This window comes from Meriones unguiculatus, chromosome 15 (genome assembly GCF_030254825.1).
Source record: "Meriones unguiculatus strain TT.TT164.6M chromosome 15, Bangor_MerUng_6.1, whole genome shotgun sequence".
In the NCBI taxonomy this organism is placed as follows: domain Eukaryota; kingdom Metazoa; phylum Chordata; class Mammalia; order Rodentia; family Muridae; genus Meriones; species Meriones unguiculatus.
The window spans coordinates 48,174,211-48,200,643 of NC_083362.1; the positions used below are offsets into that span (position 1 = coordinate 48,174,211).

General features: G+C 43.2%; 1 protein-coding gene across 1 annotated transcript in view; it reads left to right on the top strand.

Moving 5' to 3' along the window:
• The window catches only part of LOC110559994 (cytochrome P450 20A1), a 38,021-nt gene extending 12,917 nt beyond the window's left edge, over positions 1-25,104 (top strand). Inside the window, exons 5-13 of the mRNA XM_021655662.2 lie at positions 5,350-5,517; positions 8,381-8,459; positions 10,187-10,302; positions 11,357-11,411; positions 15,115-15,235; positions 17,093-17,204; positions 19,424-19,488; positions 24,131-24,220; positions 24,370-25,104. Of these exons, the coding sequence (XP_021511337.1) occupies positions 5,350-5,517; positions 8,381-8,459; positions 10,187-10,302; positions 11,357-11,411; positions 15,115-15,235; positions 17,093-17,204; positions 19,424-19,488; positions 24,131-24,220; positions 24,370-24,520 (957 nt within the window). The 3' untranslated portion in view covers positions 24,521-25,104. The remainder of the gene's footprint in view (positions 1-5,349; positions 5,518-8,380; positions 8,460-10,186; positions 10,303-11,356; positions 11,412-15,114; positions 15,236-17,092; positions 17,205-19,423; positions 19,489-24,130; positions 24,221-24,369) is intronic.
• The last annotated feature ends 1,329 nt before the right edge of the window (positions 25,105-26,433 follow it).

A 26,433-nucleotide genomic window follows, 5' to 3' on the forward strand; every position in this document is an offset into this window, starting at 1 on the left:
CAAAGAAGCATAAAACATCACTCGTTCATCCAGCTCTTCCAGATGCATTCAGAGGAGCATCCAGAGGTTACTCCCACCTACTCTGGGAGTAACACATGGAAATGGAAAGGGCCTTAAACGTTCAGCAGTAGATTAATGATAGTCAATCCATACAGCAGCTTAGAACGGAATCATTCAGAAGGGTAGCAGAGGTATTTATTCATTGTTGACACAGGGAGCTGGTCTTAAGTATGAGGCTGGAATGTGGTGTTTACCCAGAATGCACAAGGCTTGATATATATATATATATATTTGAAAAAATATATATATATATATATATTTGCTGTGTAGTCCTAGCTGGCCTGGAATTCAACATCTACACGTTAGCTCTGGGTGCATCTGTGAGACATTGCCAGAGCTGGTTAATGCCTGTGAAAGTGGCTGTCACTCAAGTTGTTGAGGGCCTGATGAGGGTGATGATGTCAAACTCACAGAGATACGCCTGCCCAGCCTCTGCTGGGATTAAAGGCACGAATCACCACTGCTCAGCATCTTCTCTTAAAAAAAAAAAAAAAAATTTGTACGTGTACTGATTGGTGTTTTGCCTGCAAGTGTGTCTGTGTGAGGGTGTTGGATCCCCTGGAACTAGAGTTACAGACAGCTGGGAGCTGCCACGTGGGTGCTGGGAATTGAACCCGCGTCCTCTGGAAGAGCAGCCCATCTCTGCTGAGCCACCTGTGCTGAGCCATCTCTCCAGTTCTCCCTCTTTTCCTAATAATGCTCCTGTCAGGTTCTGGTATGAAGGCTCCTGTAGCTTCATGAAATGGAGAGGAATGCCCTCCTCTGTGCTTTCAAAGACTCTATTTAGGGGAGGCACTGCCCTTAGCCTTGCCGGTGGAGGGCAGTAGGCTCCCATGGCTTTAATTTGCATTTCCCTAATAGTGACTGAGGCTGTCATCCCTCACTTGTTTACGTGTTGTGTGGTGTTTTATTTTGGGCTTTGTTGAATACACATTGGTTTTGCTGGAAGTCCAGATAAACATGTGTATGAAGAAATGTTAAACTTTTCTGTTGGCAGAAGTCAAAATAATTTATATAGATTAAAATACCTTACTTTAGCCCAAGACATGGTTTTGACTCTTTTAAGAAAAGTAACTGTCCAAAAGCATTTTTCCAGCTTATAACACATTTCTAGAATAACTTTCAAAAAATTTTAAAAATACCACCATAAAAGATGTCAATACCATATGGTTTTATGAAATAACTTCTATTTTTTTTTTTATTTTTAAAAGTTTGAACGTCTTAAATAAACTGCTAGCAACACTTTTTTTTTTCTTCACTTAAAAGTGTGTATTATTGAGCCAGGCATGGTGGCACAAGACTTTAATCTCACTCAGGAGGCAGAGGCAGGTGGATCTTTGTTAATGTTATTTTTATAAAACTGTGTTTTTCAGTTTCTCCCTTAACCCGGCTATCACACAAATAATTGGGACTCTATTATATTATTTTAACAAGCTTCACAGCATAAGAGCTAAGTAGTTCTATTACTCTATTTTTTACATTATCTGTTTTAAAAATTTATTACAATTTATTCGCTTTGTATCCCAGCTATAACCCACTTCCTCAGCCCCTCCCAATTCCACTCTCCCTCCCTCCTCTCCCATGCCCCTCCCCAAATCCACTGATAGAGAAGATCCTCCTCCCCATCCATCTGACCCTAGCCTATCAGGTCTCATCAGGACTGGCTGCATTGTCTTCTTCTGTGGCCTGCCAAGGCTTTACCCCCAGTGGAAGGTAATCAAAAAAACCAGCCACTGAGACCATGTCAGACTCAGTGAGAGTCAGAGACAGAGACAGCCCCTGTTCCCCTTACTAGGGAACCCACTTGGAGAATGAGCTGCTGTGGACTACATCTATGCAAGGGGTCTAGGTTATCTCCATGTATGGTTCTGGGTTCGAGTATCAGTCTCAGAAAAGACCCCTGTGCCCAGATATTTTGGTTCTGTTGCTCTCCTTGTGGAGCTCCTGTTATTCTTAACCCTCTAAGCTAATCTGGCTTCCTCCCAGCATACATTCCAGATACTTGCACTTTATAGCTTTCCTTACTGAGCTCTCTCTCCCATGGTCTCACTTGGACCTCTGGCCATGGCTCAGTCCCCTACTTTTTCCTCTAACTCTGCTTCCCCTGGCTGACAGGAAGTCCAGCCCTTTCTCTCCTCTGCCCAGTGATTGGCTGTAAGCTGCTTTATTGTCATATTAGGGGACAATTGGGGAGCAGTGTTTACTCAACATTGAGATAGGAGAGTCTCAGAACAAGGACTGCAACCAGATGTAGGAGGTCCAGAAGTCAGCATTTGAATTATGCAATAACCTTATGACTACAGATCTCTGTGAGTTCAAGGCCAGCCTGCTCTACAAAAATGAGTCCAGGATAGCCAGGGATACACAGAGAAACCCTGTCTAGAAAAACAATACAAAGCAGCAACAAAAAGTGTGTATTATCTGGGGATGAGACATACAGAATAACTTTTTGAACATAGAATAAATTTTACAAATTAACACACACATAAAACATTTCAAGAGGAAAGTGTTTCTGCACCATGTGACATTTTCTCTTCTTTCTATAACCACTGAGTTCAATAACTAACAATAATAACAATAAATTAAGAATAAGATCTGGTTTCAGATTTGTTTAAGAATGTTTAGTTTGCCTGTGTGTGGACATCATGTGCATGTCTGGGTCATGGAAAGCCAGAAGAGGGCATCAGGTTCCCCTGAAGCAGGAGTTAGGGCTAGTTGGGAGCTGTGAGTGCTGGGAATGGAGTTAGGGTCGTCTGCAAGAGCAAGTGCTCTCATCTACCGGGGAGGCCTTTCAGTGTACTTATCTGCCATTATACGTGATACTGGTGAAAATGTGAGATCTTTTGCCCATATTTTACTTGATCATTTGTACTGACTTCCAAGAGTTCTTAAAATACTGTATGTGCCAGTCCTTTGTGAGATGTGCGTTTGGAAGTTATCCTCTAGATCCGTTTGCCTTGGAAGAGCAATGTTTCCACCTTAATGAAACAGTACTCACTGGTATTTCTCTTTCGTTGGTGTCTGTCAAGATCTCAGCACTTTCCCCTCTCTACAGGCCTTGTCTTTCTCATGTGTTTAGGTCTGTGTCCTTTTTAACTCGACCCTTGTACACTGTGGATGCAGTGAAGGTCTGTTTTTCTTTACCTGCTCAGCTGTTGGAAGATGATCCCACTGAACTTTCCTGGAAATTTTTGTCAAGACTCTATGTCAGCCATGTTTATTGCTATTTTCCTGCTTGTCTTTTCCTCTGCCCTGTGTGTCTAGAGCCAGCTGATTCATACAGGCTAAACACATTGTCTTCGGTCTTTATTTGCTTACTCAATTCACCAATGGCTCAAATCTGTCTGCTCAAACCCACTGTTGAATCCATCTGGTGATGTTTTGTTTTTATTTTTATTACTTTTTGGTGGATGTTTTGTTTTTTCAAGACAGATTTTCTCTGTGTAGCCCTGGCTGTCCTGGACTCACTTTGTAGACCAGGTTGACCTGGAACTCAGAGATCTGCCTGCCTTCTTCTCCCAGAGTGCTGGGATTACAGCCGTGTGCCACTGCGCCCGGGCTTTCAGCTACAGGTTTGATTTTGACAGATTCAGGCACAGAGCCTGACACCAATAAAAAAAAGAGGAAAAGCTGGGCCAGCTGTGGTGGAGCACCAGCTGGCGGCGCGTCCCTTTAACGTCAGCACTTGGGAAGCAAAGATGGACAGATCTCTGTGTGTTTGAGGCCTACAGGGTGAGTTTCAGGACAGCCAGGCCTAAATGAAATCTATTTTGAAGAGAAATAAAAAAAGAAGCAAAGAAAGAAAGGCAGGAAGGCAGACGGAATCTCTCTATGTGGTTGTAGATTGTCTTTACACTTATCCAGGCTCTTTATATCCAACCTTAGCTTTTACTTCCTGCTTGTACAGATGTTACTGTCTGCCAGATGTGAAAGCTGAGGGTCTTTGGTCTTCTGAGTCTGTGGTCTACCTGTGGGCATGATTAGACACTCCGGGAGAGTAAGCAACCCCCACTTAGGAGCATATGTGTTAGACTCCCGGCGAGTTCTCCCAAACTCCTGTAACAGCACCCCGCATAAGCCGTTTTCCTCTGCTTGTTAGTAGGCTTGGGGCAGACACAGTACTTGTTAGATCTCATTCTAGACAGGGCAGAGCAGGACTGTGTGAGGTTTCACCACACTTCAAAAAACAGCGTGCAGTGTAAAACTTAGAAGTGATTTCCACAACTCCACACTTAATAGTGTTAGAGCAGCCAAATTCTCAGGAGCAGAGACCACTAAGTGGGGTGTTATTTTGTTGTAGGCATGCAGTTAATGTTGTTGTTGTATCTGTCTGTGGTGCTGGGGATTGAACCCAGGACCTGGCACATGCTGAGCATATGATGGGCTGTCCAGCTTCACCGTCGGCCTGCAAGTATTATGAAGCTGCCTAGCATTGTTGATCTCAAAGTTCTTGCGAGAAGTGTCAGCTGGCTCAGTTGATTAGTCTTGACACTTTGGAATCCTTTTAAGGACTCCCTCCTGTTTTCCCAAAGACTAGGTTTATACTCCGACTGTTACTATAAGGAGGTATATTTCTAAGCGAGGCAAAGTCTATTTATTTTGAATATTTATTCTCTTTCTCACAAGACTTAACTGTAACTTAAGCTGCGATGAACTCTAATACAGTCTTTCATTGACGTCTGTACATACCCGGGTTCAGGAAGCCTTTCCTGTGTCACGTGGCGTGGGCCTGCTCCTCACGCACAGCCTTGCCAGGCAGGAGGTGCCATCCCAGTCAGCTGTGGAGCGTCTGGACTTATGTTACACAGGTTGCTGCCTGTGGCGTGGCTTTGCAGTGTCACGACCAAGGGTACAGTCGGGGTGTTGTTTTGTTTTGTTTTCCTCTAAGTCTATAGTCTTTTCCTACCTTTTCACTGGAGATTTGACAACTCTGTGGTGAGTGAAAGGATGTCAGAGGCCTGAGGGCTTCCTCTGAGGGCAGTTTCTGGCACTTTGACATAGTCATGCTTGTGGACCAAGCATGAGTTTGAAACCAGACATTAATATTTTGTTCTGTTTAATGACCAATAGGTTTCAGATTTTTCCATCTTGAATTTTTAGCTTATATTTTTTGTGTTTATTGTAGTGTTTATTCTTAACCATTGAAGATGCAGTGACAGGTGAGACACAGCATGAAATACCTCAGGCTTAACTTGGTTACAGTTTTATAGATGGCGTGTACCATCTTACTGAATCCCTCTTAAGATTCAGAGACAGAAAAATAAAGTGTTGCCTTTCTGTTCTTTTCAGCTTTCAGAAGAATTATTAGAGAAATGGCTGTCCTACCCAGAGACCCAGCACGTGCCACTGAGCCAGCATATGCTTGGTTTTGCTTTGAAGTCTGTCACACGGATGGTTCTGGGGAACACATTCGAAGACGAGCAGGAAGTTATCCGCTTCCAAAACATTCATGGCACAGTGAGTCGAGGACAAAACTGAAAACGATTCTTTCATCAGACCGGGTAGTTGAATGCTGACTTTACCAATCAAGAAGGTTGTGTGTGCGTGCCTGTGTGTGTTTGTGCTTGTGCATTTGTATACATATGCCCACATATGTGATGGCCCTCTTATCCATCTCATCTTATTTTGAGATAGTATCTCTCCCTGAACCCTAAGTTCAGAGATCAGCTAGATTGACTGGTCAGGGAGCTTCTGTGATCTGACCATTCCCCTCCCTCCTTATAGGAGTGTGTCACCATGCCTGGCTTTTTATATAGGTGCCAGAACTCTGGTTCTCACACTTGCATAGCAGGCATTTTACCAACGTAGCCATTTCCTTAGCTGCGTGCCTCCAGATTTAAGCATCTTTTCTTTTTATCTAAAAAGAACATTCCATTGCTACAATAATTGATGCTTTTTGTGTGTGAAGATTTATTTTTTATTTTTATTTTTTTAAAGATTTTTTTTTTATTATACATACAGTGTGTGTTTGCATGTATACCTGCCCACCAGTTTAATAGTTAAAGGAATGTTTTCTAAACACACCCACCAGGAACTGAGTTACTAGCCTGTGGCTATTCAGTATTGCATGTGTGTGTGTGTGTGTGTGTGTGTGCGCGCTTGTGGTGTGGAGGCCAAAGGATAACTTCAGATGTCAACATGGCCGTCCATCTCTTTTGAGACAGGGTTTTTTCACTTTTCTGCAGCTCACCAATCTGCCCAGCAAGGGGTCCTCCTGTCTCTGCCTCCCCAGTGCTACGATCACAGTCAGGCACCATCACACTCACCATCTTACTCAGGGTTTCCAGTTCTGTGGCAAAACAGTGGTCAAAAGCAAATTGGGGAGGAAAGGGTTTATTCAACTTACTCTTCCAGATCACAATCCATCACTCGGGAAAATCAGGACAGAAACTCAAGCAGGGCTGGAACCTGGAGGCAGGAGCTGTTGCAGAAGCCATGGAGGGTGCTGCTTACTAGCGTGGTCCTCATGGCTTGCTCGGCCTGCTCTCTTATTGAATCAGGACACCAGCCCAGGGGCAGAATCACCCACAATGGGCTGAGCCCTCCCCCATAGATCACGGATAAGAAATCCTTATAGCTGGATTTCATGAAGGCATTCCCTCAACTGAGGCCGCCTCCTCTCTGATGACTCCAGCTTGTGTCAAGTTGACATAAAACTAGCCAGGACACCCACTTAAACGTATTTTATTTACACCTGGTGTGGTGGCACACACCTTTAAACTGAGCCCTTGGGAGGCAGAGACAGCTGGATCCCTGTGAGTTCAAGGATAGCCTGGTCCTCAAATCGAGTCTAGGACAGCCAGGGCTCTATTACACGGGGAAATCCTGTCATGAAAACAAGATAAAACCTAATCACTTGTTATTTATATATAGTTTATATCATTAGTGCATGCACATGTATGTGCAGGTGATGTGTTTGTGCATGTGCGATGCGATTGTATAGCAAGCACTCTTAGCCACTGGGCATTTTCCCCAGCCCTGCAATTCTCTGTGTGGGTTCTGAGAGCAAGGCTTCGCTCTTCATGGTTATCAGGCAAGTGACTTATTAACTAAGCCAGCTCCGCTTTTTCGCTAGTTTAATTGTTTACAGTCAAATACTCTGAAATGTGCACCTTAATAATTTTTGTGGGTTTTTGTTTTTTGAGGTAGGGTCTCTCTGTGTAGCCCTGGCTGTCCTGGAACCCACTTTGTAGAGCAGGCTGGCCTCTAACACACAGAGATCCACCTGCCTCTGTCTCCCAAGTGCTGGGATTAAAGGTGTGCACCACCACTGCCTGGCTTACTTGGATTCCAATAATTTTAAGATAAGTTAGAAAAATAGAAAAGCTCTATTTTTTTAAAAAATATTTTCTTATTCATTAGTGGGTTTTTTTTCTCTTAACTTTTCAGAGTTTTTGAATTTTTACCAAGTTAAAGATTTGTTTCTTGTCTAATGACCCAGTTTGAAAGATTAGAAGCTATTTTCTGCTTATTGTCTTCAAATCTTAGACTAAATTTAAACATTAAACATTTGGCTTCTGTCAATGTTTATCAATATCTCAAGTAAAATAAAAATTGTTAGTTACCTATGATTTATTTAATCTCCTCATGTCTGAGGGAATAACACCTATTTAATAAAAAGCCTGAGGACTCATTCTGCTGCCAAGTCTTTCCTTGGTCTCTGTTTCTTCTTCCTCCTCTTCTCCTTGTTTTTGGGGTGGGATTGGGGATGGTGGGGTACATATGGCCAGGGTGTCCTGTAGTAAGCCTGATCTCTATGTAATCAAGGATGACCCTCCTCTCTCCATTTCCGAAGTGCGGGTTACAGGCATGGGCCACACACCCAGGTTTCTTGGTGCTGGGTGTGTACCAGGCTTGGTGAATGCTAGGCAATTGTTCTGGCAACCAGCCTACATCCTATACTTCATGTGTGCTTCTTTTAAGAACAGAAACTTTTCATAGGCCAGCTGAAATTAGTTTGAAAGTGCCTTGACTGAAATCATTAAAAACAAAAAAACAAAAACCTGGCCAGGTATGGTGGCAAAAGCCTTTAATCCCAGCACTCGGGAGGTAGAGGCAGGCAGATCTCTGAGTTGAAGGCCAGTTTGGTCTACAGAGTGAGTTTTCCAGGACAGCCAAGGCAATACAAAGAAACCCTGTCTCGAAATACCAAAAAAATAAAATAAAGAATCTGAGCCGTGTTCTAGAAACTGTGGATCAGATGATTGTACAGTAGCTGAAAAGGAAGAGCTCAGATGCCCACGCTGCTGCTGAGGAAGGCGCTCAGTGCTAGGTAGGAATCTGTACCCTCCATTGTACTTACATCATTTCCTGTCTCTAGGTTTGGTCTGAGATTGGAAAAGGCTTCCTAGATGGGTCACTTGATAAAAATACCACTCGGAAAAAGCAGTATCAAGACGGTAAGCGTTTAACTAACTGCTTTGGGTAGTGCATGGTAGGCAGGTGGTCTGCCTCGGATCCGGATCCAGGTCTCACTCCTGAGTTCTAATAAGGAGTTTCATAAACCTCCAGCAGTTTAAAATCTGAATGACAAGATCATTGGTCATCTATATTTTCCCCTTTGTCTTCCTTCTACATCGCATTCACTGCTGGTTTTTCAACGAAAGACAAGAAAGAGCAGTGACTAGGTGCTGGTGCTCTGTGCACAGTGAGTACACAGTACGTAGCTTGTGGGGAGCGCAAGGGCACGAGAAAGCCATTCGGAATACGTGTTATGACTAACAAGCAGGGGGTGAAACTGTCTAAAGAAGAAAATCTTTGTGAAGTTTTTGTTTTGTTTTGTTTCACTTGAGTGTTCTGCCTGCATGTACATCTGTGCATCACTTGCATGGCTGGTGCCCACAGAGGCCAGAAGAGAGCGTCAGATCCCCTGGAACTGTGATTACAGACAGTTGTGAGCTGCCACGTGGGTGCTGGGGATCAAACCCAGGACCTCCGGAAGAGCAGCCGGTGCTCCTAACCACTGCGCCACCTCTAGCCCATGTGGAAACTCTCACATGTGTGTATGTGTTGCTGAGGGGGCTGGGTGTGGTCATCCCCTGAGCTGTACCTCTCACTTACTGTCGGTGGTGCCATTCCTCCAAGGAGTAAAACAAAACTAAATGTCCAGTTACAGGGACTGCTAAGGAAACAATGCTCACAGGACTAAGTAGTCTATAAAAGGGAGGGGCCTGTAATCGGGATGTAAAGCAAAAAGAAACTAAAAATAAATTTTAAAATAGTAATAAAAATAAACAGGACTTTAAAAAAGTATCCTACAGGCATTTGTGAAAATGTAACAAAGTAAAAATTTTATTTAACATTAAAAAAGTTAAACAATTTTATGTGAATGAGCTTTCGCCTACATGTACGTATGTGTACCATGTGTGTGCATTGTCCTAAGAGGCCAGAAGAGGGCGTTGAATCCTCTGGAGCTGGAGTTCTAGACATTTGAGCACTCCCATGTGGGTGCTGAGAACTGAGCCTCGGTTCTCTGCAAGAACAGCAAGTGCTTTCCATTTCTGAGCCCTCTCTCCAGCTCCCCAAAGGAATAATAATAAAAGTATACTGTCATTATTAAAACTGAGTGAAATATTCCCTAAATTGTTTGACAGTAATTTATGAAAGTCTGTAAAGGGGCTAGAAAGCAGCTTAGCAGCTGCTCACGTCCTACTGTCCACCTCAGGCAGATCACAGACATTTGGAGGCCTGTGTGGTGTTAGTATTATTTACATTTTCACCTGGGTGCTAATAATTTAGATTTTCTTTAAAATCCATTATACTCTGAATTGCACATAGGTATTTAATGCATATTTATTTCTTTATTGATTGACTGGTTGGTTGGTTAGTTTTTCAGGAGAGGGTTTCTCTGTGTAGCCCTGACTGTCCTAGAACTCATTTTGTAGACCAGGCTGGCCTCAAAAATCACAAAGATCTGCCTGTCTCTGCCTTCTGAGGGTATCTGAAATTTAACAAAAAAGGAAGAAAAACCATATGATTTAAACATAAATTTGCCTTTTAAATAATTGGTTAGTGTCTTCAAAGCTTTTGTTCTACATTTTTAACACTGAACAGAATTATTTTTAGGATGTTTAATCTCAACAAATGCTTATATTCTAAATTATTTTTTCAAATTCTCTTCTTAAAGCCCTCATGCAGTTGGAATCTATTTTAAAGAAAATCATAAAGGAACGAAAAGGAAAGAACCTCCGTCAACATATTTTCATCGACTCCTTAGTACAAGGAAACCTTAATGAGCAACAGGTGAGGAACGGGTTAATCAGTTATTAAAAGGTCACGTGGAGCTGCTATAGGAGCCTTTAAAATTAGAATACACAAACATCCAGCCCAAACGATTTGCTCATGCAGGCGTGTGTGAGCCTTGGTGAACTCAGCCTCCCTGCTGGCGCGGCCAGGTGTAGCAGCGCGGCTTGCTCAGTGCTAGTCTGTGGCCAGCAAAAAGCTCCGTCTGTGGTGTTGCCAGGCACGGGTCAGCCCTGACGGAGCATGTGCAGTTGAATCAGGTTCTAAGGCCTGTGAGAGGCCCTTCTTCACTGTGCGCAAGACTTCTTGTTGCACCAGGCCATGCCATGGAAACAGGACTGAAAAGGCTTGTCTGAGGTGAACCAGTCAGGGTTACTAAGAGATAAGTGTCTGTTTCCTCAAAAAGGCTGTTCATCTAGGAGTGCTGGCACACACCTTTAATCCCAGCACTCGGGAGGCAGAGGCGGCCCACTCCTGTGAGTTCCCGCCAGCCTACGTGGTGAGACCACGCTCAAAAACCAAAACAAAAGGCATTGCAAGGTCGGATCCACTCCTGGCAGAGTGGATAGGAGAGGGCGGGGTGAGAGTAACCAGAATGCATTGTGCACATGACTGATTATCAAAGGGCAAATTTAAATAAAAATAAGAGGCAAAACTACAAGTAAGTAAATAGTAGCGAGAAATTTTTTTTCCTTGAATATGTAAATGTGTAACCCTATCTGAGTTTATGTGCACCTTGTGTGAGCAGGAGTCCCCAGAAGCCAGAAGAGGGTGTCAGATCGTCTGAGACTGGAGTCACCGGTGGCTGGGCACTGCCCGCGTGGACACTGGGCACCAAAACCAAGCGCTCTGCAAGCGCGGGGAGCTGAGCCTCCCTTCCAGCCCAGCAGCCCATTACTTAGATTCACACATTACACGGATTTTGCTTTTGGTGGAGACACAATTCCCTCCACTTTTTGTTGAGCCTGATTTTTCTACTCTCAATTATCTTAGTAGACCCTACTAAAGGCCACCATATAGTTCCTGCTTTCTAAAGTGTAGTTTTGTTTTGTAGATCCTAGAAGACAGTATGATATTTTCTCTGGCCGGTTGCATAATCACTGCAAGGTGTAAGTACGAGCTGACTTCTGTCTCAGATGGATTACAAAATACACACTGGTGAAATTGTCCTAAAAAGAGAGAACCCCTCAGGAGCCCTGTGTAGTTCTCTTCCTTGCTGCTTTATTCTTGTTTTAAAAGCTTGTTTCAGGTGGATTCCCCTCCACACACACACGTTCAGTTTCACCTTTGGAAATTGCCATAAATTTCTTGACACATTTATGGATTCATAATTTATGGATCGTGAATTCTAGTTAGTGCCTTTCAAATGAATTGCCGTCAGCACCTTCCTAGTGAGTAAGGAGCTTTTCCATTTCCTACTGCTACTCCCTCCTTTGATACTAAGTCTTTGTCCCTGCTAGATAAACAGTCCCCCACCGAGTCTCAACCCAGCCTCTCTGTTGCTGCCTTTCATTGATTACAAGCAGATCTGCAGTTACTGAGGACCTAAGGAGCATGGAGTCCACAGTGATCATGATTTGAAAGAACCCTCTTCTTGAAACTGGAAATTTAAAATTCTGAGACATGTGACCTTCACTGCTTTGTAGATTTAGAGAGAACAGTATTTACTTACAGAGAACAGTATTTAAGAATGTTTATAAACCTAACAATGTGTAATAGAAAATGCTCTGAGAAAGTATTCAGGCACCAGCTTAAGATGTAAAGAATTCGTCCTTTTTCATTTCAAGGAAGATTTTAGAATGGTGAGGTGTGCTAGTGTAAACATCCCACACATTTATCTTCTTTAACATCTAGATGTATCTAGATGTTGTAGACTAAATGAAATTTATGCAGATATGTCAACGATAATTACTCAACTATTTAAATTTTTCTTTATTTATCTGTGGTGGCGGCAGTGGGCACAGGCCTTGGTGCGAGTGTGCAGTTAGAGTTCAGCTCATGACAGAGGTCCTAGGGATTGAACTTAGGTCATGCGGGCAAGTGCAGTTCCCTGCTTAGCCAGCTCACAGCCCATCATTTTTTTTCTTTTGATATTTGTTTTTTTAAAACTATATTACATTAAAGATGTCTCTTTGCTAAAGCTTTTTGAAAATGGAATTAACCTGGGCATGGTGGCACATGTCTAAATTCCAGGTTTGAGGATGGTGAGTTGGCAGGACCACAGTTCCAGGCCAGCCAGGGCTGCTTAGTCAGACTCTGTTTCAACACTAGAAACAAAACAAAACTGAGTTTAATATGCTGTGAACACCAGAAAACTTGGTCAACTGAGTTAATAGTTAAGTCTAATTAATAGGTAGAATTAATGGTTAAGTCTCATTTTTAGTTTTTAGGGAGAATTCATAAAGAGCATCACTAGTCATTTCTTGCCTGTACTGTGATTTTTATTTAAGGGGTGTTCATTTTACGTGTATACATGTTTGCCTTCATCTGTATATGTGTGCCACGTCCTCATCTCCATTGTCTGTGGAAGTCAGAAGGCTTCAGATGCCCCAGAACTAGAGTTACCAGTGATTGCTGGAAGTCAGCTGGTCTTCTGCAACAACAGGCCACCTTCCCGGGCCGTGACCTAAAGGCTCTGCAGTTGCTTTGTCACCATTCATTAGCCTCGGGAAATTCCTTACCTCGTCCTATACTCTCCGCTTGTCCAAACTCTTAAATAGTTCCAGGTGGCTCTTTCCTTTGCTTGTTTGTTTTTATGTTTCTTTTAAATTTATTTACAGTTATTTTATGTGCTTTGGCGTTTTCTCTGCACGTATGTCTGTGAAGGTGCCAGGTTCCTTGGAATTGGAGCTACAGACAGTTGTGGCTGCTGGGAATTGAACCCAGGTCTTCTGGAAGAGCAGCCAGTGCTCCTTACTGCTGAGCTGCCTCTTTAGCCCCTGTTATTTTGTTGTTCAAGATAGGGTTTCTCTGTGTAGCTCTGGCTGTCCTGGAACTTGCCCTGATAGATGGCTCTTAAGATGCCTTTTAGCTAAGAAATTCTGTCTAGTTGTACCTACAGAATATTAAGTGTCTTCAAATCACATTTTAAGGTATTTCTAGTCATACCTTTTGCATTTTAAACAACCACTACACACACATAAACACACACACACACACACTACCACCACCACCAGTGATTGAAATTATTAAATATATATGTGTGTACATATATATATATACATATACATATATAATGTTTTGTTGGTTTTAAGTGATAATGGAGTCAGCAGGACATATGCGTGACTGCTGTATGCATATCGTTATATTAATCGTTTCAGTTTATAGATCCACATTGTAAACTTGTACTGCATTTTTATTGTAAAGCACGTATGTTTACACATCATTTGTGAAATAGAAATGCAGTGATCCACTCAAAGGCCCTTGTGAGCCACGCTGAGTAAAGTGGTGGGGCACACCCTTAGTCCCCACACAGGAGCGGCAGGGGGACTTCTGGGAGTTTGAGGCCAGACTGGACTACAGAGCAAGTTCTGAGACAGCCCGGACTTGTAGGGAAAGTTAAGGACACAGCCAGTTACACTTGAATAACTGAGTTACCGGGAGGCTGTTGATTTTTAGAGGCAATAAGTGAATCAGGCAGACATTTTAAAAAGTTAACTTTGGGTTTTTCGAGTGTAGCTTTTAACACCTGCCTTGCACACACAAGACCTTGGTTTGATCCCCAGCACTGTAACGACAACAACAATAATAACTTAAGTCAGCTTAGAAAAGAAGGTAATCGATAAGGAGAGGTAAGTGGTTCTCCACACACATTACAAAGCACCTGGAGGAGAAAAGCTGGAGAGCTGCAGGTACTGCTGCTTCCGAAGGTTCTAGGGAGAAGACAGATCAGAACAGTTAGGGAGCACATCTGCTTTTTGTTTCATTTATCCTCTGAAAATCATCCATAAACCAGCTGAAACCAAGTGAGCCGTGAGCCAGTAACCCTTGGGCTGGGGGGTCAGATGGTGGCCATTGAGGTGGTTCAGAGGGTAAAGGAACTGGCCACCAACCTGATGACGTGAGTTCGGTCCCAGGAACCCACATGGTGGAAGGAGAGAACCGACCCATACAGGTTCTGAATGCCACAGGCCCGTCAACATACTTACACATACATAATACACGTATCTACACACGCAGTAGATAAATAAGTATATGATTAAAGTTTTTAAAAATAGTGCAGGTGGGTGGACCTTACCCCAGCCTGTAGAATCAGAATCTCTGGATGTTGCAGCACCAACAGACTCTCACATGGTTTGGGGGCCCCAATAGCCTGAACAGTAATTAATTATTAAAAGCCTGAAAAAATTAACGTTGTCGCATGAGCAAATCTCCCACTACTTTGATCTGTAGGAATCCTTTCATCAGTGCTTCTGCACGCACAGCCTGATTCCTCAGATGTTTACTTCACGAGATTGAAGCAGATAGTCCGTCAGGGTGTCCAGCATTCAGGCCCCTCTGTGTCTGTTCTCACTAACCTTAGGTAGGGTTCTGGAAGTGGTGTGAGTTATCTGTCAGACTCCAGAAGGACGCTATCTCAGTAGCTCTGTGTACTTTGCCGCCTTCTGTAAACATTCATGTTCTGTTCAAAGGAATTCAAGTCCTGTAAGGAATTTTGTTTTAAATTTTTGGTAAAATTTACGTATCATCTGCCAGGAAGCAAAAGAAAAAAGAGAATTTACAAACTGAACCATTAGCTTTTTCCCCCTGTGTTATTATGTAAAAAGTTATGCAGCAGCTATTTTCATTGTTACCTATACAATTGTTATGTAGTGTGTACCTGGGCGGTCCATTTCCTAACGATGTCAGGAGACGTTCAGAAGACGCTACACACGGAGATAGACGAAGTTCTTGGGGAGGGTCCCGTTACGTCAGAGAAAACTGAGCAGCTCAGGTAAGACTACGATGAGGGAAAAGCCGCTGAAAGGCAAATATCAGGTGGCTTATTAATTAACGTAGAGCTTGTGCTAACATGTAGGAAAGATGCATACATAAATACATAAGGATCTTTAAATATTTACAGATTTTCTTTTTGTTTGTTTCTGTTTATTTTTTTAAAAAATATTTAGCCAGATGTAGTGGTACATACCTTTAATCCCAGCACTTGAGAGGCAGAGGCAGGTGTGTCTCTGTGAGTTCAAAGCCAGCCTAGTCTACAGAGAGAGTTCCAAGACAGCCAGAGTTTGCAAAATAAATAACAAAACCAACCAAAAATGTATATGCTTCTGTGTCTGTATGAGTGTTAGCACACGTCTGTGTGAGGTTTCTTGTTGAGACCAGAAGAGGGAGTTGGAGCCCTGGAGCTGGAGTTGCAGGTAGTTGTGGGTACTGGGATTCGATTCAGTCCTCATGATTGAAAAGCAAGCACTGTTTGATTGTTTGTTGAGATAGGGTTTCTCTGTGTAAGCCTTAGCCTTAGTCCTGGATTTACTTTGTAGACCAGGCTGGGCTTGAACTCACAAAGACCCCCCTTGCCCCCACCCCAGGGCTGGGATTAAAGGCCTGCACCACCGTGCCCGGCTAAGTAGCAAGCACTCTTAACTATACTGGACAGTTTCCACTCTTTGAGGCAGTCTTCCTAGGTGTTGTGATCACAATTATATATATACCGCACATTTACATACAGATTTCAATGGACACTTTACTCTCATGCCTAAAATCATAAAAGTAGTTCTGGGAGCCTTAGCTCAGCAGTTAAGAGCACTGTCTGCTCTTCAGAGACTCAGGGTTAATTCCCAGCAACCACATAGTGGTTCACAGCTATATGTAACTCCAGTTCCTTGGGATCCAGTGCCCTCTTCTGGCCTCCCTGGGCATTGCCACTGATGTGCACAGACATACATGCAAGCAAAACATCTATGCTCACAAAATAATAAATTGAAAAACAACACTGCAACTCTTGTGCATCATCAAAAAAAATAATAAGTGGTTCTAGATAACCTTTTAGTTAGCCTGTGTGTTACACCAATGGCGTCAAGCATGTGGGCACCCTTACTCTATTACAGGAATACAAAATAGTGGAGGCCCATTGGGAAATGCTTTGGTAGGCTCTTATAACACTAAGCACACATTCCTCCTCTGCATGACTCAGAAATCCCTCACATTCCTAGGTAGTTGCTCAAGAGAAATGAAAGCAGGCCTGTACAAAACCCTGTGTGCAGATGTTGATAGCTGTGTGCTGAAAACATGCAAGAGCTCAAGCAGTCTGATGTTTACCAACTGGTAGATAAATTAGCAAATTGTGATATTGCTATATCAGGGGAGGCTGCTAATTAATAGAAAAACAAAGTCAATACACACAGCCGCCTGGATAAACCTTGTTACAGTAATTGAAAGAAACAAAGCGCAGAGAACTGCCCACAGCATGGTCTCACTGGAAAGTCCAGAAAAGGCAGCACCAGTGACGTGGAAGGCTTGGTGCTCACGTCTCTCCATCCCCTTCTCCGGGTGGCTGCTGCGGCCTGTGGCTGCACGCTGGAGTCACATGGCCACTGTCAAACTGTACTGCAGTCTCTGGGCATCCGAAGGTGTCAGCCGTAACACAAACACCCCGAAAAGAAAAGGAAGTTTCCCAGATCCCTGGAACTGGAGTTACAGATTGTGTGAACCACCATGTGGGTGCTGGGACCCAAACCTGTGTCCTCTGAGAGATCACAAGTGTTCTTAATTTCTGAACCATCTTTCCAGCCCAATCACGTGCCTGTGACCTCCATTCTGCTCATGTTTGTCATGTTTGTTTATTTTCAAACAGATACTGCCGGCAAGTGCTTTGTGAAACCGTTCGGACTGCCAAACTAACCCCGGTCTCTGCCCGGCTTCAAGATACTGAAGGAAAAGTAGGCCCGTTTGTTATTCCTAAGGAGGTAGGAAATGTTTGGTATATTTAACTCAGTCCGTTTATTCTCAGCTACTTTGGTATGTGCCTTTATTTTATTTCTCTTAATTGAAAATAAGCTTTTTTGTTGTTTGTTTGTTTTTTGAGACAGGGTCTCTCTCTGTAGCCCTGGCTGTCCTGGAACTCTGTAGACCAGGCTGGCCTCAAACTCGCAGAGATCCACCTGCCTCTGCCTTCCTGAGTGCTGGGATTAAAGGTGTGCACCACCACTGCAGGGCTGAAAATAAACTTTTTTCATGTGATATATTTTGATCACAGTTTTCCCTCCCTCATCTGTTCCCATATCCTTCCCACCCTTCCAACTCCACGGCCTTTTTTCTCTCTTTGGAAAAAAACAGGCAAATAAAGAAATAAATCAGAATAAACAAAATGAACAAAAAAACAAAGAAAAAGTACAAAAAACACATTCACAATAGAGGCACACAGATGTGCACACACACACACAACAATAAAAACACAAAACTGGAGACCATAATACACAAACGAAAGGCCAGTAAGTTGAAAAATGCCAAATCAAAGCATTTTGAGACAGAATTCGCCAAGTACCATTGCGTTTATTTTATGGTGGCTGTCACTGAATCTCAGCCACTGTAGTTATATAATAGTATGGATTTCTTTTAGCTTTCCTTGTCTGCATGTACTGCTGTCAACACTCTGCATTTTTGTGCAGTCTTGTGTGTGATTATTGTGTGTGCAAGAACATATATACATATGTGTCTTAAAAACTTGATTTAGGGGCTGAGAAGATTACTCAGTAGAGAGTGTACCTGCTGTGCAGGCCAGGTGACCTGAGTTCCAGCCTTGGAACCCACCTACAGGTGGAAGGCGAGAACTGAGTCCAAAGAGTTGCATTTGGATCCCACACATGTGCCTTGGCACACCCATAAGCTCACTCACACATCAAACACACACAATAATAATAAAAATATTTTTTGAAACTGAGCATACGAAATCTTATAATTAATATGTTGCTCCTTCTTTTCTTTTTTTTTTTTTTTGTTGAGCATATCATAACTGTTAATAAAGCTGGCACTTGATGGCGATCCAATTCATTTTGACAGCTCTGTAGTGTTCTGCTGTACGTATCCAGTAACTTATGCCCTAGAGATAAAGCAGCCCCACTAATGAAGAGTTAGATTGGCATTCTCTCTTCATTATTATAAATGATACAATCGTGTAAGTATTGGATAGTATGTTAGAAATGGAATTTTTGAAAGCTGGTAATGGTGGTACATGCCTATAATTCCAGCGCTTGAGAGGCGGAGGCAGGAAGATTGCCATGAGTTTGAAGCCATCTTAGAGATACGGCTACCTAGTGAGGAAATGGAGTGTTACCTGTAGGAACTAACGTGTAGCTCACGTGAAAACCAACTACATGCAAGGCCCTGGTTTTGAACTGCAGCACCAACAAGTGAATAATGTCGTTAATAACAATTAAATCTTGTGAAAGGCAATTTTACTTCACTAATAATGATAGTACATGCTTTTCAGGGTTGGGGAGGTGGCCCAGTGACAGTGTCCCTGCCTTGCTCGCGCAGACGGCAGCCCTTAGCACACAGCCAACTTATCAAGTAACTAACTCTTAGTTGATAAAATTATAAATACTCTTAAGACTGAGGGACTAGCACAGTGGGCCCCTGGGGTTCAGTCCCTAGCACATGAGTGTGAGTGTGTGTGTGTGTGTGTGTGTGTGTGTGTGTGTGTGTTTTCCCTCCAGTTCCTCACCACTTTGGATTTATGAATCTTCAGTATGTTTTGCGAATCATATATGAATTATATCAGTTTCATTTGCTTCCCCCTGATTATTAGAAAGATGGAGCAGCTTTCGTACACGTGTTACCAGTTTGCCTTTCTCTTGAGTTCTCTCTTTGAATGCCCACTCTTCTCACCCTGCTCTTCCTCCTAGTGATGGCTGTGTGTTGCTCAGATTTTCTCCTGTTTACAGTCCTCCTCCTGACGGTTTTTATCCTTACAGAGGTTTTTAAATTTCCACAGAGTTAAGTCTGGTTTCTCTTGTATGGCATCCAGATGTTGTGGCATGCTTAGGAAGCCCGCTCTGCCTTCAGGTCACCAAGACAATGGCCGGTGGTGACTTGGTCACTTTACATTTTCCTTAGCGGTAGCAGAAGAGCTTTCTGGTGACTGGTTATGTGTGCGGCCTGACTAACTGGACTGTTTGTTTTGTAGACCCTCGTTCTCTACGCCCTCGGCGTGGTTCTTCAGGACCCCGGCACTTGGCCATCACCACACAAGTACGAAATTGTGTTATGTCTTTTATGTGCGTGCATATTTGCATTCCTTTCCACTGTTCTGGGAAAAGTAGTATGTGGTAATGATGTGACAGTGGCCACTCCACCTTGGTCTGCTCTTTGCTGCTGCTCCATTGTCCCATTCCTCTGTCAGCTCTCCTTTCTACTCTCCCCTACCACCACTATTTTCTATTTATTTATTCTTGCTTGAAAGCTCATGCTGGCCTTGAATGTGTGATTTTCCCTGCCTCAGCCTCCCAATACTGGATTTACAGGCATATGATTTTTGGTTTTGTGTCTTTTATTATCACTTCCATGTCATGATCCACATAGTCATCTGATTCTATAACTGTCTTTAGTCTTAATACTTTTTTTAAAAAGAAGCTGTTGTTTCTGCAGCTCATACAGCTCTTTCATAGAATGCAGGAGTTGTGTCATGCTTGTGGATGGTGAGGAGGAGTAGAGCTGGCGAGCAAGCTCCAGCTGTTTGCCGTAAGGCAGCAGGCTGGGATTTACTGCCCTAGAAAGCAGTCAGAGCTGTTTTATGATCACGTGACAGTGCAGACCGCAAGGGCAAGGTTTGATGGTGAGCCTGCAGCAGAAAGCACTCCAAGGATGGGCATGTAGACGCTCCCAGCACGTCAGGTTTTGTTTGGTTGGTTTTAAGTATTTTGACATTAGTCTTTTTTCATGGGGGACAGGGGTTGAGACAGGGTTTCTCTGTGTAGCCCTGACTGTCCTGGAACTTGCTCTATAGACCAGGCTGGCCTCAAGACTCAGAGATCCTCCTGCCTCTGCCTCCGGAGTGCTAGGATTAAAGGCGTGCACCACCATGGCTCAGCTTAAAGAGTCTTAATAAAACAACAGACCTTCAAATTTTACTCTGAAATTATTAGTTATTAGTTAAATTTTATATTCTAAATGGCTTTAATAACAAAATTAAAGCTATAAAGGTATGTGTGCCTATAATTGTAGAAAACTAAAATTTGAAAATTTTAAATCTTAAACAAAAATTTATGTGAAAATGTCAAGATTTTGTTAAACTTTAAGTGCAATATGAAGAATCTAACTCCTCAAGGCCTAGATCCTGTCTTAGTTCTATAGGGTGAGAGAGAAATAGAGGGGTAGAAGAGAAGGAGCTTCATTAGAACCTTTGACATTATTGCTATTTTTAAAACATCCAGAGAAACTGAAAATGTGAAAAGGAATAGTTGGGGCCAGATGTGGCAGCACGCAGCTGTAATCCCAACAATTGGGAGGTGGAGGCTGGAAGAGTGAGAGTTTGAGGATAACCTGGGCTACCTATCAAGACTTTGTTGCAAATATCTACTTCTCCCAAAGGGAATAGATACTAAATTGTGGAAATCATTTTGAGCTATTAAATTTAGAAGATGCAGATGTAGTTTTATATTGGAGAGCTTCCTGAAGCTGGGAACTCCTTTATTTATATCAGGTGAAAGGATCAGAGACATGGCTGCCAGTACTTTGAGAGACATCTTAGCCAAAAATAAAAAATAAAAATAAGTAAAGAAATACACACACACACACACACACACACACACACACACGTACATATATCACTCAGACACTAGAGACAATAGGTTAATTATGGCATGATGTAATTGTCACACGACTAGGATAAAGGAGAGGATGAAGGGACAAATTGACTTTCACTAAATTTGATGCCTTTGAGATCCAGGTAAGTTGTTGCATGTTCTTTTAGTGGCTGAGAAAGATTCCATTAAATGGATGTGCCAGGGTTTGTACAACCATTAAGCTACAAAAGGATATTGGGTTCCTTTTAGTTTTTACTCTTTTGAATGAAGCTGCTGTGAACATTTCTACGTTTTTGTTTGAACTAGGCGTTCTTATTTTTATAAATGCCGAAGACCATAACTTTACATGTGTGTTAAAAACAAAATAAGAAATTGCAGTACTGGCTGGGTGTGGTGGTGTCTGTCTGTAATCTCATCACTTTGGAAGTAGTAAGGTAGGAGGATTGTGAGTTGGAGGGTAGCCTGGGCTACACCGGGAGGGCCTCACTCAGAAGGAAAGAAGGGATAGGAGAACAGGGACGAGCAGAGACTCAGCTGCTTCGTCTCCAGCGCTGGTTCACTTTACCCAGGAACCGCGTTGCTCCCCAAGGAACAAGCCTTCTGTCTTAGCCCTCTGAGCAGAAAGGAACGATTCCCCTGTCTCAGGTGTGGGCAAGCATAAAGTGATGGCTGGCAGAGTACTTAGCGAAGCACCTACCGTGTAACAGATATTTGATAGGTGTGAATGCACAGCTCTCGGGGCCAGGTTCTATGCTAAGCATTTTGCTTGCTTTTAATTAAAATATAAATACATGGTGTCTGTCCTCCCTCTCCTCCCTTCTATCCCTCCTCTATCCTCCTCTTCTCTGACCATCGTTGCACATGCATATAAAGGAATCAATACATAAACAACCTGCAGAGCTGGCTCCCTGCTGCCTGCGTGTCCGTGTTTCTAGGGCTGTCTGCACGTGTGTAAGGCCGGCCACTGGACGAGGTGTGGACAGAGCTCATCCCCAGCAAAGCCCAGTTCTCCCTCTCTCTCGTAGCCGTCAGTTGCTCGTAGCTCCTGTCTACGGGGGTTTGGGGGCTGGAGAGATTTCCCTCACTTTGGGGACGTCAGCTGTCGCTGTGTGTAAGCCGTGTTGTTCAGGGCTTCTTCCAGCAGCCATGTTGTGAAGATTTCACAGTGGACTTCCTGGTCCTCTACACAAACCATTCTCCTCCCTGATCCTATGTAAGTCTCCCACAGCCTGGAGTGCCGGGTGTCCTGCAGATGGAGGAACTGGCTGGAGAGGTTGCACTTCCACAGCAGTGAGAATAGAGACAGGACCCCAGCACTTGTCCACCATTGGCCTAAAGGTCTTTTCACTGTGTACACCACTGTGAAAATGTCTAAACACCGAAGACCTTCTGAAAGTCATAGTAATGCAAAGGACATGGCTGCTGGCATATTGTAAACGCCGACATTTTAATAATGTAACAGTGCCCTTAAGCGTGCTCATTGGAATCTAAATACAACCTGGGCAGTGGCACACACCTGTAGTCCCAGCGCTCAGAGGCCCAAGCAGGCGGATCTCTGGTAGTTCAAGGTCAGTCTGGTCTACAGCGTGAGTTCCAGGACAGCCAAGGCTACACAGAGAAATCCTGTCTCAAAAAACATAAACATAAAATTGAAAAAAAAAAAAAAGAATCTAGATACACCTACCTCCTGTGCATCGGAAGGACAGGTGCTCTCCATCACTAGAGTGTGTCCATGCTCCTCTTCTCTAACTCAGTGTAGATCTTTTAAAAACGTTGTATACACTCACTAATAAGCAGATATTAGCCGTATAATATAGGACAGCCATCTACAGACCTAAAGAGGCTAAACACTAAGGAGGACCCTAGGGAGGATGCTTAAATCTCATTCAGAATGGCAAACAGGATAGACACCAGAAGCTGTGGAAGAAAGGGAACAGGATGGGATTCTACTATAGAGGGTCCTCTGAAAGGCTCCACCCAACAGGGGATCAAAGCAGATGCTGAGACTCATGGCCAAACTTTGGGCAGAGCTCAGGGAGTCTTATAGAGGAAGAGAGGGGTGGGGTTAGAAGGACATGGGGCAGACAGGAGCCCCACAAAGAGACCAACAAAGCTAAAGGATCTGAGCCCAGGGGTCCTGCAGAGATGAATGCACCAATGGAAGACCATGCATGGAGAGGACCTAGACCCCCTGCTCACATGTGACCAATTGGCAGCTCAGTCTCCACGTGGATCTCTGAGTGAGGGGAGCAGGGGCTGCCTCTATCATGAACTCCGTTGCCTGCTCTCTGGTTACTCGCCTCTGGTGATGTGGCCTTGTCAGGCCATGGAGGAAGAGGAGCCTGATGAGTAGCAGTCCTGATGAGACTTAACAGGCTATGGGCAGATGGCAATAGTGGAGAACTCCCCCTTTCAGTAGACTAGGGGAAGGGGAAAAGGAGAAGAGGGAGGGAAGGACCTTCAATCGGGATATATAAAAAATAGTGAAGAAAAAGAATAAAAATTAAAAAAAGAAGAAAAGAAAGATTATTAAAAAACTGAATGGTAGTAACACAAAGGATAGCAGCTATCATAAGATAGAAAAACATATGTATTAGTTACTTTTCTGCTGCTTTGATAAAACACCATGATCACAGAAAAAAATTTGTATCTGAAAAAAACGTATATTTGTTCCAGTAGCATTTGACAAGGAAAGTCTAAAGTAAAAAACCAGGAAAAAAAGAACTTTCTTAGCCTCCTTGAATTTCTAATTTTAATAACAGAAGCAATATAAAGTAGCTTATGTGTAGATCAGGCAGTCTTATAGAAAGGATCTCGATTTTATTTAGATGTCATCTGGTATTTGATTGTCCTTATATTTTGTGAAGGTTCCTGCTACAATGCTGGCTCTGGCGTGTTTTTTCAGTCTGTTGTTTGGAGGTAACGTATTTAGAAACAGCAAGAGGTTACAGGCCCGTGCGTCCGGAGGAAGCAGAGTGCAGTACAATGTGGTAGCTGCAGTGGCATCACTCCGTCGCAGCCTGTGCGGTTCGAGTCGATGTTTAGCATGCAAGCGGGAATGTTGTGGTGACCTCGGGTTTTCCTCTCAGGTTTGATCCAGATCGCTTTGCTGACGAGGCAGTGATGAACACATTTTCCTCTCTTGGTTTCTCAGGCACGTGGGAATGCCCAGAACTGAGGTGAGTGACTGCACAACAGAGGGAAAGGAAAGGCGCCAGGCCCGCCTGCTGGGGATTTGACAAGTCTCTCTTAATGAGAGTGAGCAAGCTGTGTACTTCTTAGGGTCGGCTTCTGGCCTTTAGTAACCAGCCGGCTCTCTTCATGCTAGGTTTGCTTACACGGTGGCCACAGTGCTTGTGAGCACGCTGCTGAAGAGGCTGCGCCTGCTTCCCGTGGAGGGAGAGGTGTGCGAGATGAAGTATGAACTGGTCACAGCATCGAGGGAAGAAACTTGGGTCACTGTCTCCAAAAGAAACTAGGCGTGTGTACACTTAACGGCTGTTAAGTAGAGGAAGGGGAGATGCCCAGAGTATGTGCTGAGTCCTTTTATAAACCAGTGTCATTTTGTAGTATAAAACCTACTAGTGCTTTGTGATGTAAATGTGGATTTTTATATGTCAAATTTTCTTAATGTATGATATACGTTTATACTTAATGTACCAATATATTGACAAGTTTAATAGGAAAGTTTAATTTTCTTTTAATCTGTACTATTTTATAAGCCATTGTTTTTGTATTTTTATTATTATTTTGGGGGCAGGATTGAGACAAGGTCTCTCTGTGTATCCTGGCTGTCCTGGAACTTGCTCTATAGACCAGCCTGGCCTCAAACTCACAAAGATCCTCCTGCCTCTTCCTTCTGAGTGCTGGGATCAAAGGTGTATGCCACCACTGCCGGGCTAAGGTATTATTTTTAATCTTGATTTTCTTAGTTTGATCTCTCAAATGAATAATCTAAGAGAATTCTTTTGTACAAGACGGAGATTTGTGATTTCTGAATATTTATCAAAGAGAAACATAATGTTACCTCCTTTGCATTTCTAATAAATTACCCATTATGCTATTTGGGGATTATTTTTTCTGGGTTTTAATTAGTGTGTCTTACTCATGTTCATTAGGTTCTAGTAATTGCGTAAACACTCTGCCTAGCATCTGCTGTATTTTCTCGTTGCCCCTAAGCATCTAGAGGCTGCACATGGCTCAGCGTTGTAAGCGGCTCAGAGTCATGTGGGAACAGCCCAGTTGATTCCGGTGTGCTCTGAAGCGGGTGCCCCTCTGTATGACAGACAGAGGGAGAGGCTTGCCCTGCTGCGCTGGAAATCTTGAGGCACTCTGTTAAAGTCTGCTCTTCAGGCAAAGAGAGAACTCCCAAGTTGGGAATTAACTATGATGTCCTAACGACACAAAATGGATGTTTTAGTAAGAAAGAGTAAAGCAGGAGTCAGAAGCCACAGAAAAGGAAAATGTGCCTATGACAGGTGAAGGGCTCACACAGACTGAGGATGTGAGAACAGGGCTCAGTGGTAAAGTGTGGCCCTGGCTTCAGTCACCAGAGTAAGACGCATGGACAAAAGGTGAGGTCAGGGCTTGACTACAGGCTATGCTGCTGATCTCGTCTGCAGTGTCCAGTCACTGAGAAGCAAGGCCACACTGCAGTTCTCTAGGGAAGATTTGAAGAATTGTTCAAAATATACTTTAGCACCGCAAATTTTATTTACGATGCTTTATTGATAGCACTGTAGTTTAGTTTATATTCTTTGCTTTCTGCTAGAATGGTGAAGAATTTCCTTTCTACTCTTCTACTGAGCTGTCAGCCCGAACCTAGATTCTTTACCACTGATCCCCAGCTGCGGCTGCTGCTGTTGCTGTTGTGGTTTTTGTTTTGTTTTTAGTTAAGAAGGTCAGAAGATTCTTCAGGGTTCCTGAATAAACTGCATTGAGAAGAACAAAAAAAAAAAAAAAATCAGAAAGAAGGAGAGGAGGACCTCCCCTATCAGTGGCCTTGGAGAGAGGCATGCATGCAGAAAGGGGGGGAGGGTGGGACCAGGAGGGGAGGAGGGAGGGGCTTATGGGGGGATACAAAAGGAATAAAGTGTAATTAATAAAAGTTAAATAAAAAATTAAAAAGAAAAGTACTGAATTGTTTGCATTGATAAAATTTGGTTTTGCCTTTAAAAAAAAAAAGAAAAAAGAAATCCTTTTTCTGGGTCTGCAGGTGAAGACACCTGGCACCAAGCCTGATGACCTGTACTTGATCCCTGAGCCACATGATGGAAAGAAACAGACAAGTTGTCCCCTGCTACATATGTGTACACACACAAATACAATTAGATATTGAAAAAGAAGTCCTTTTTCTTTGTAAACGTTTGTTTTTAGACAACAACAGGAAGAA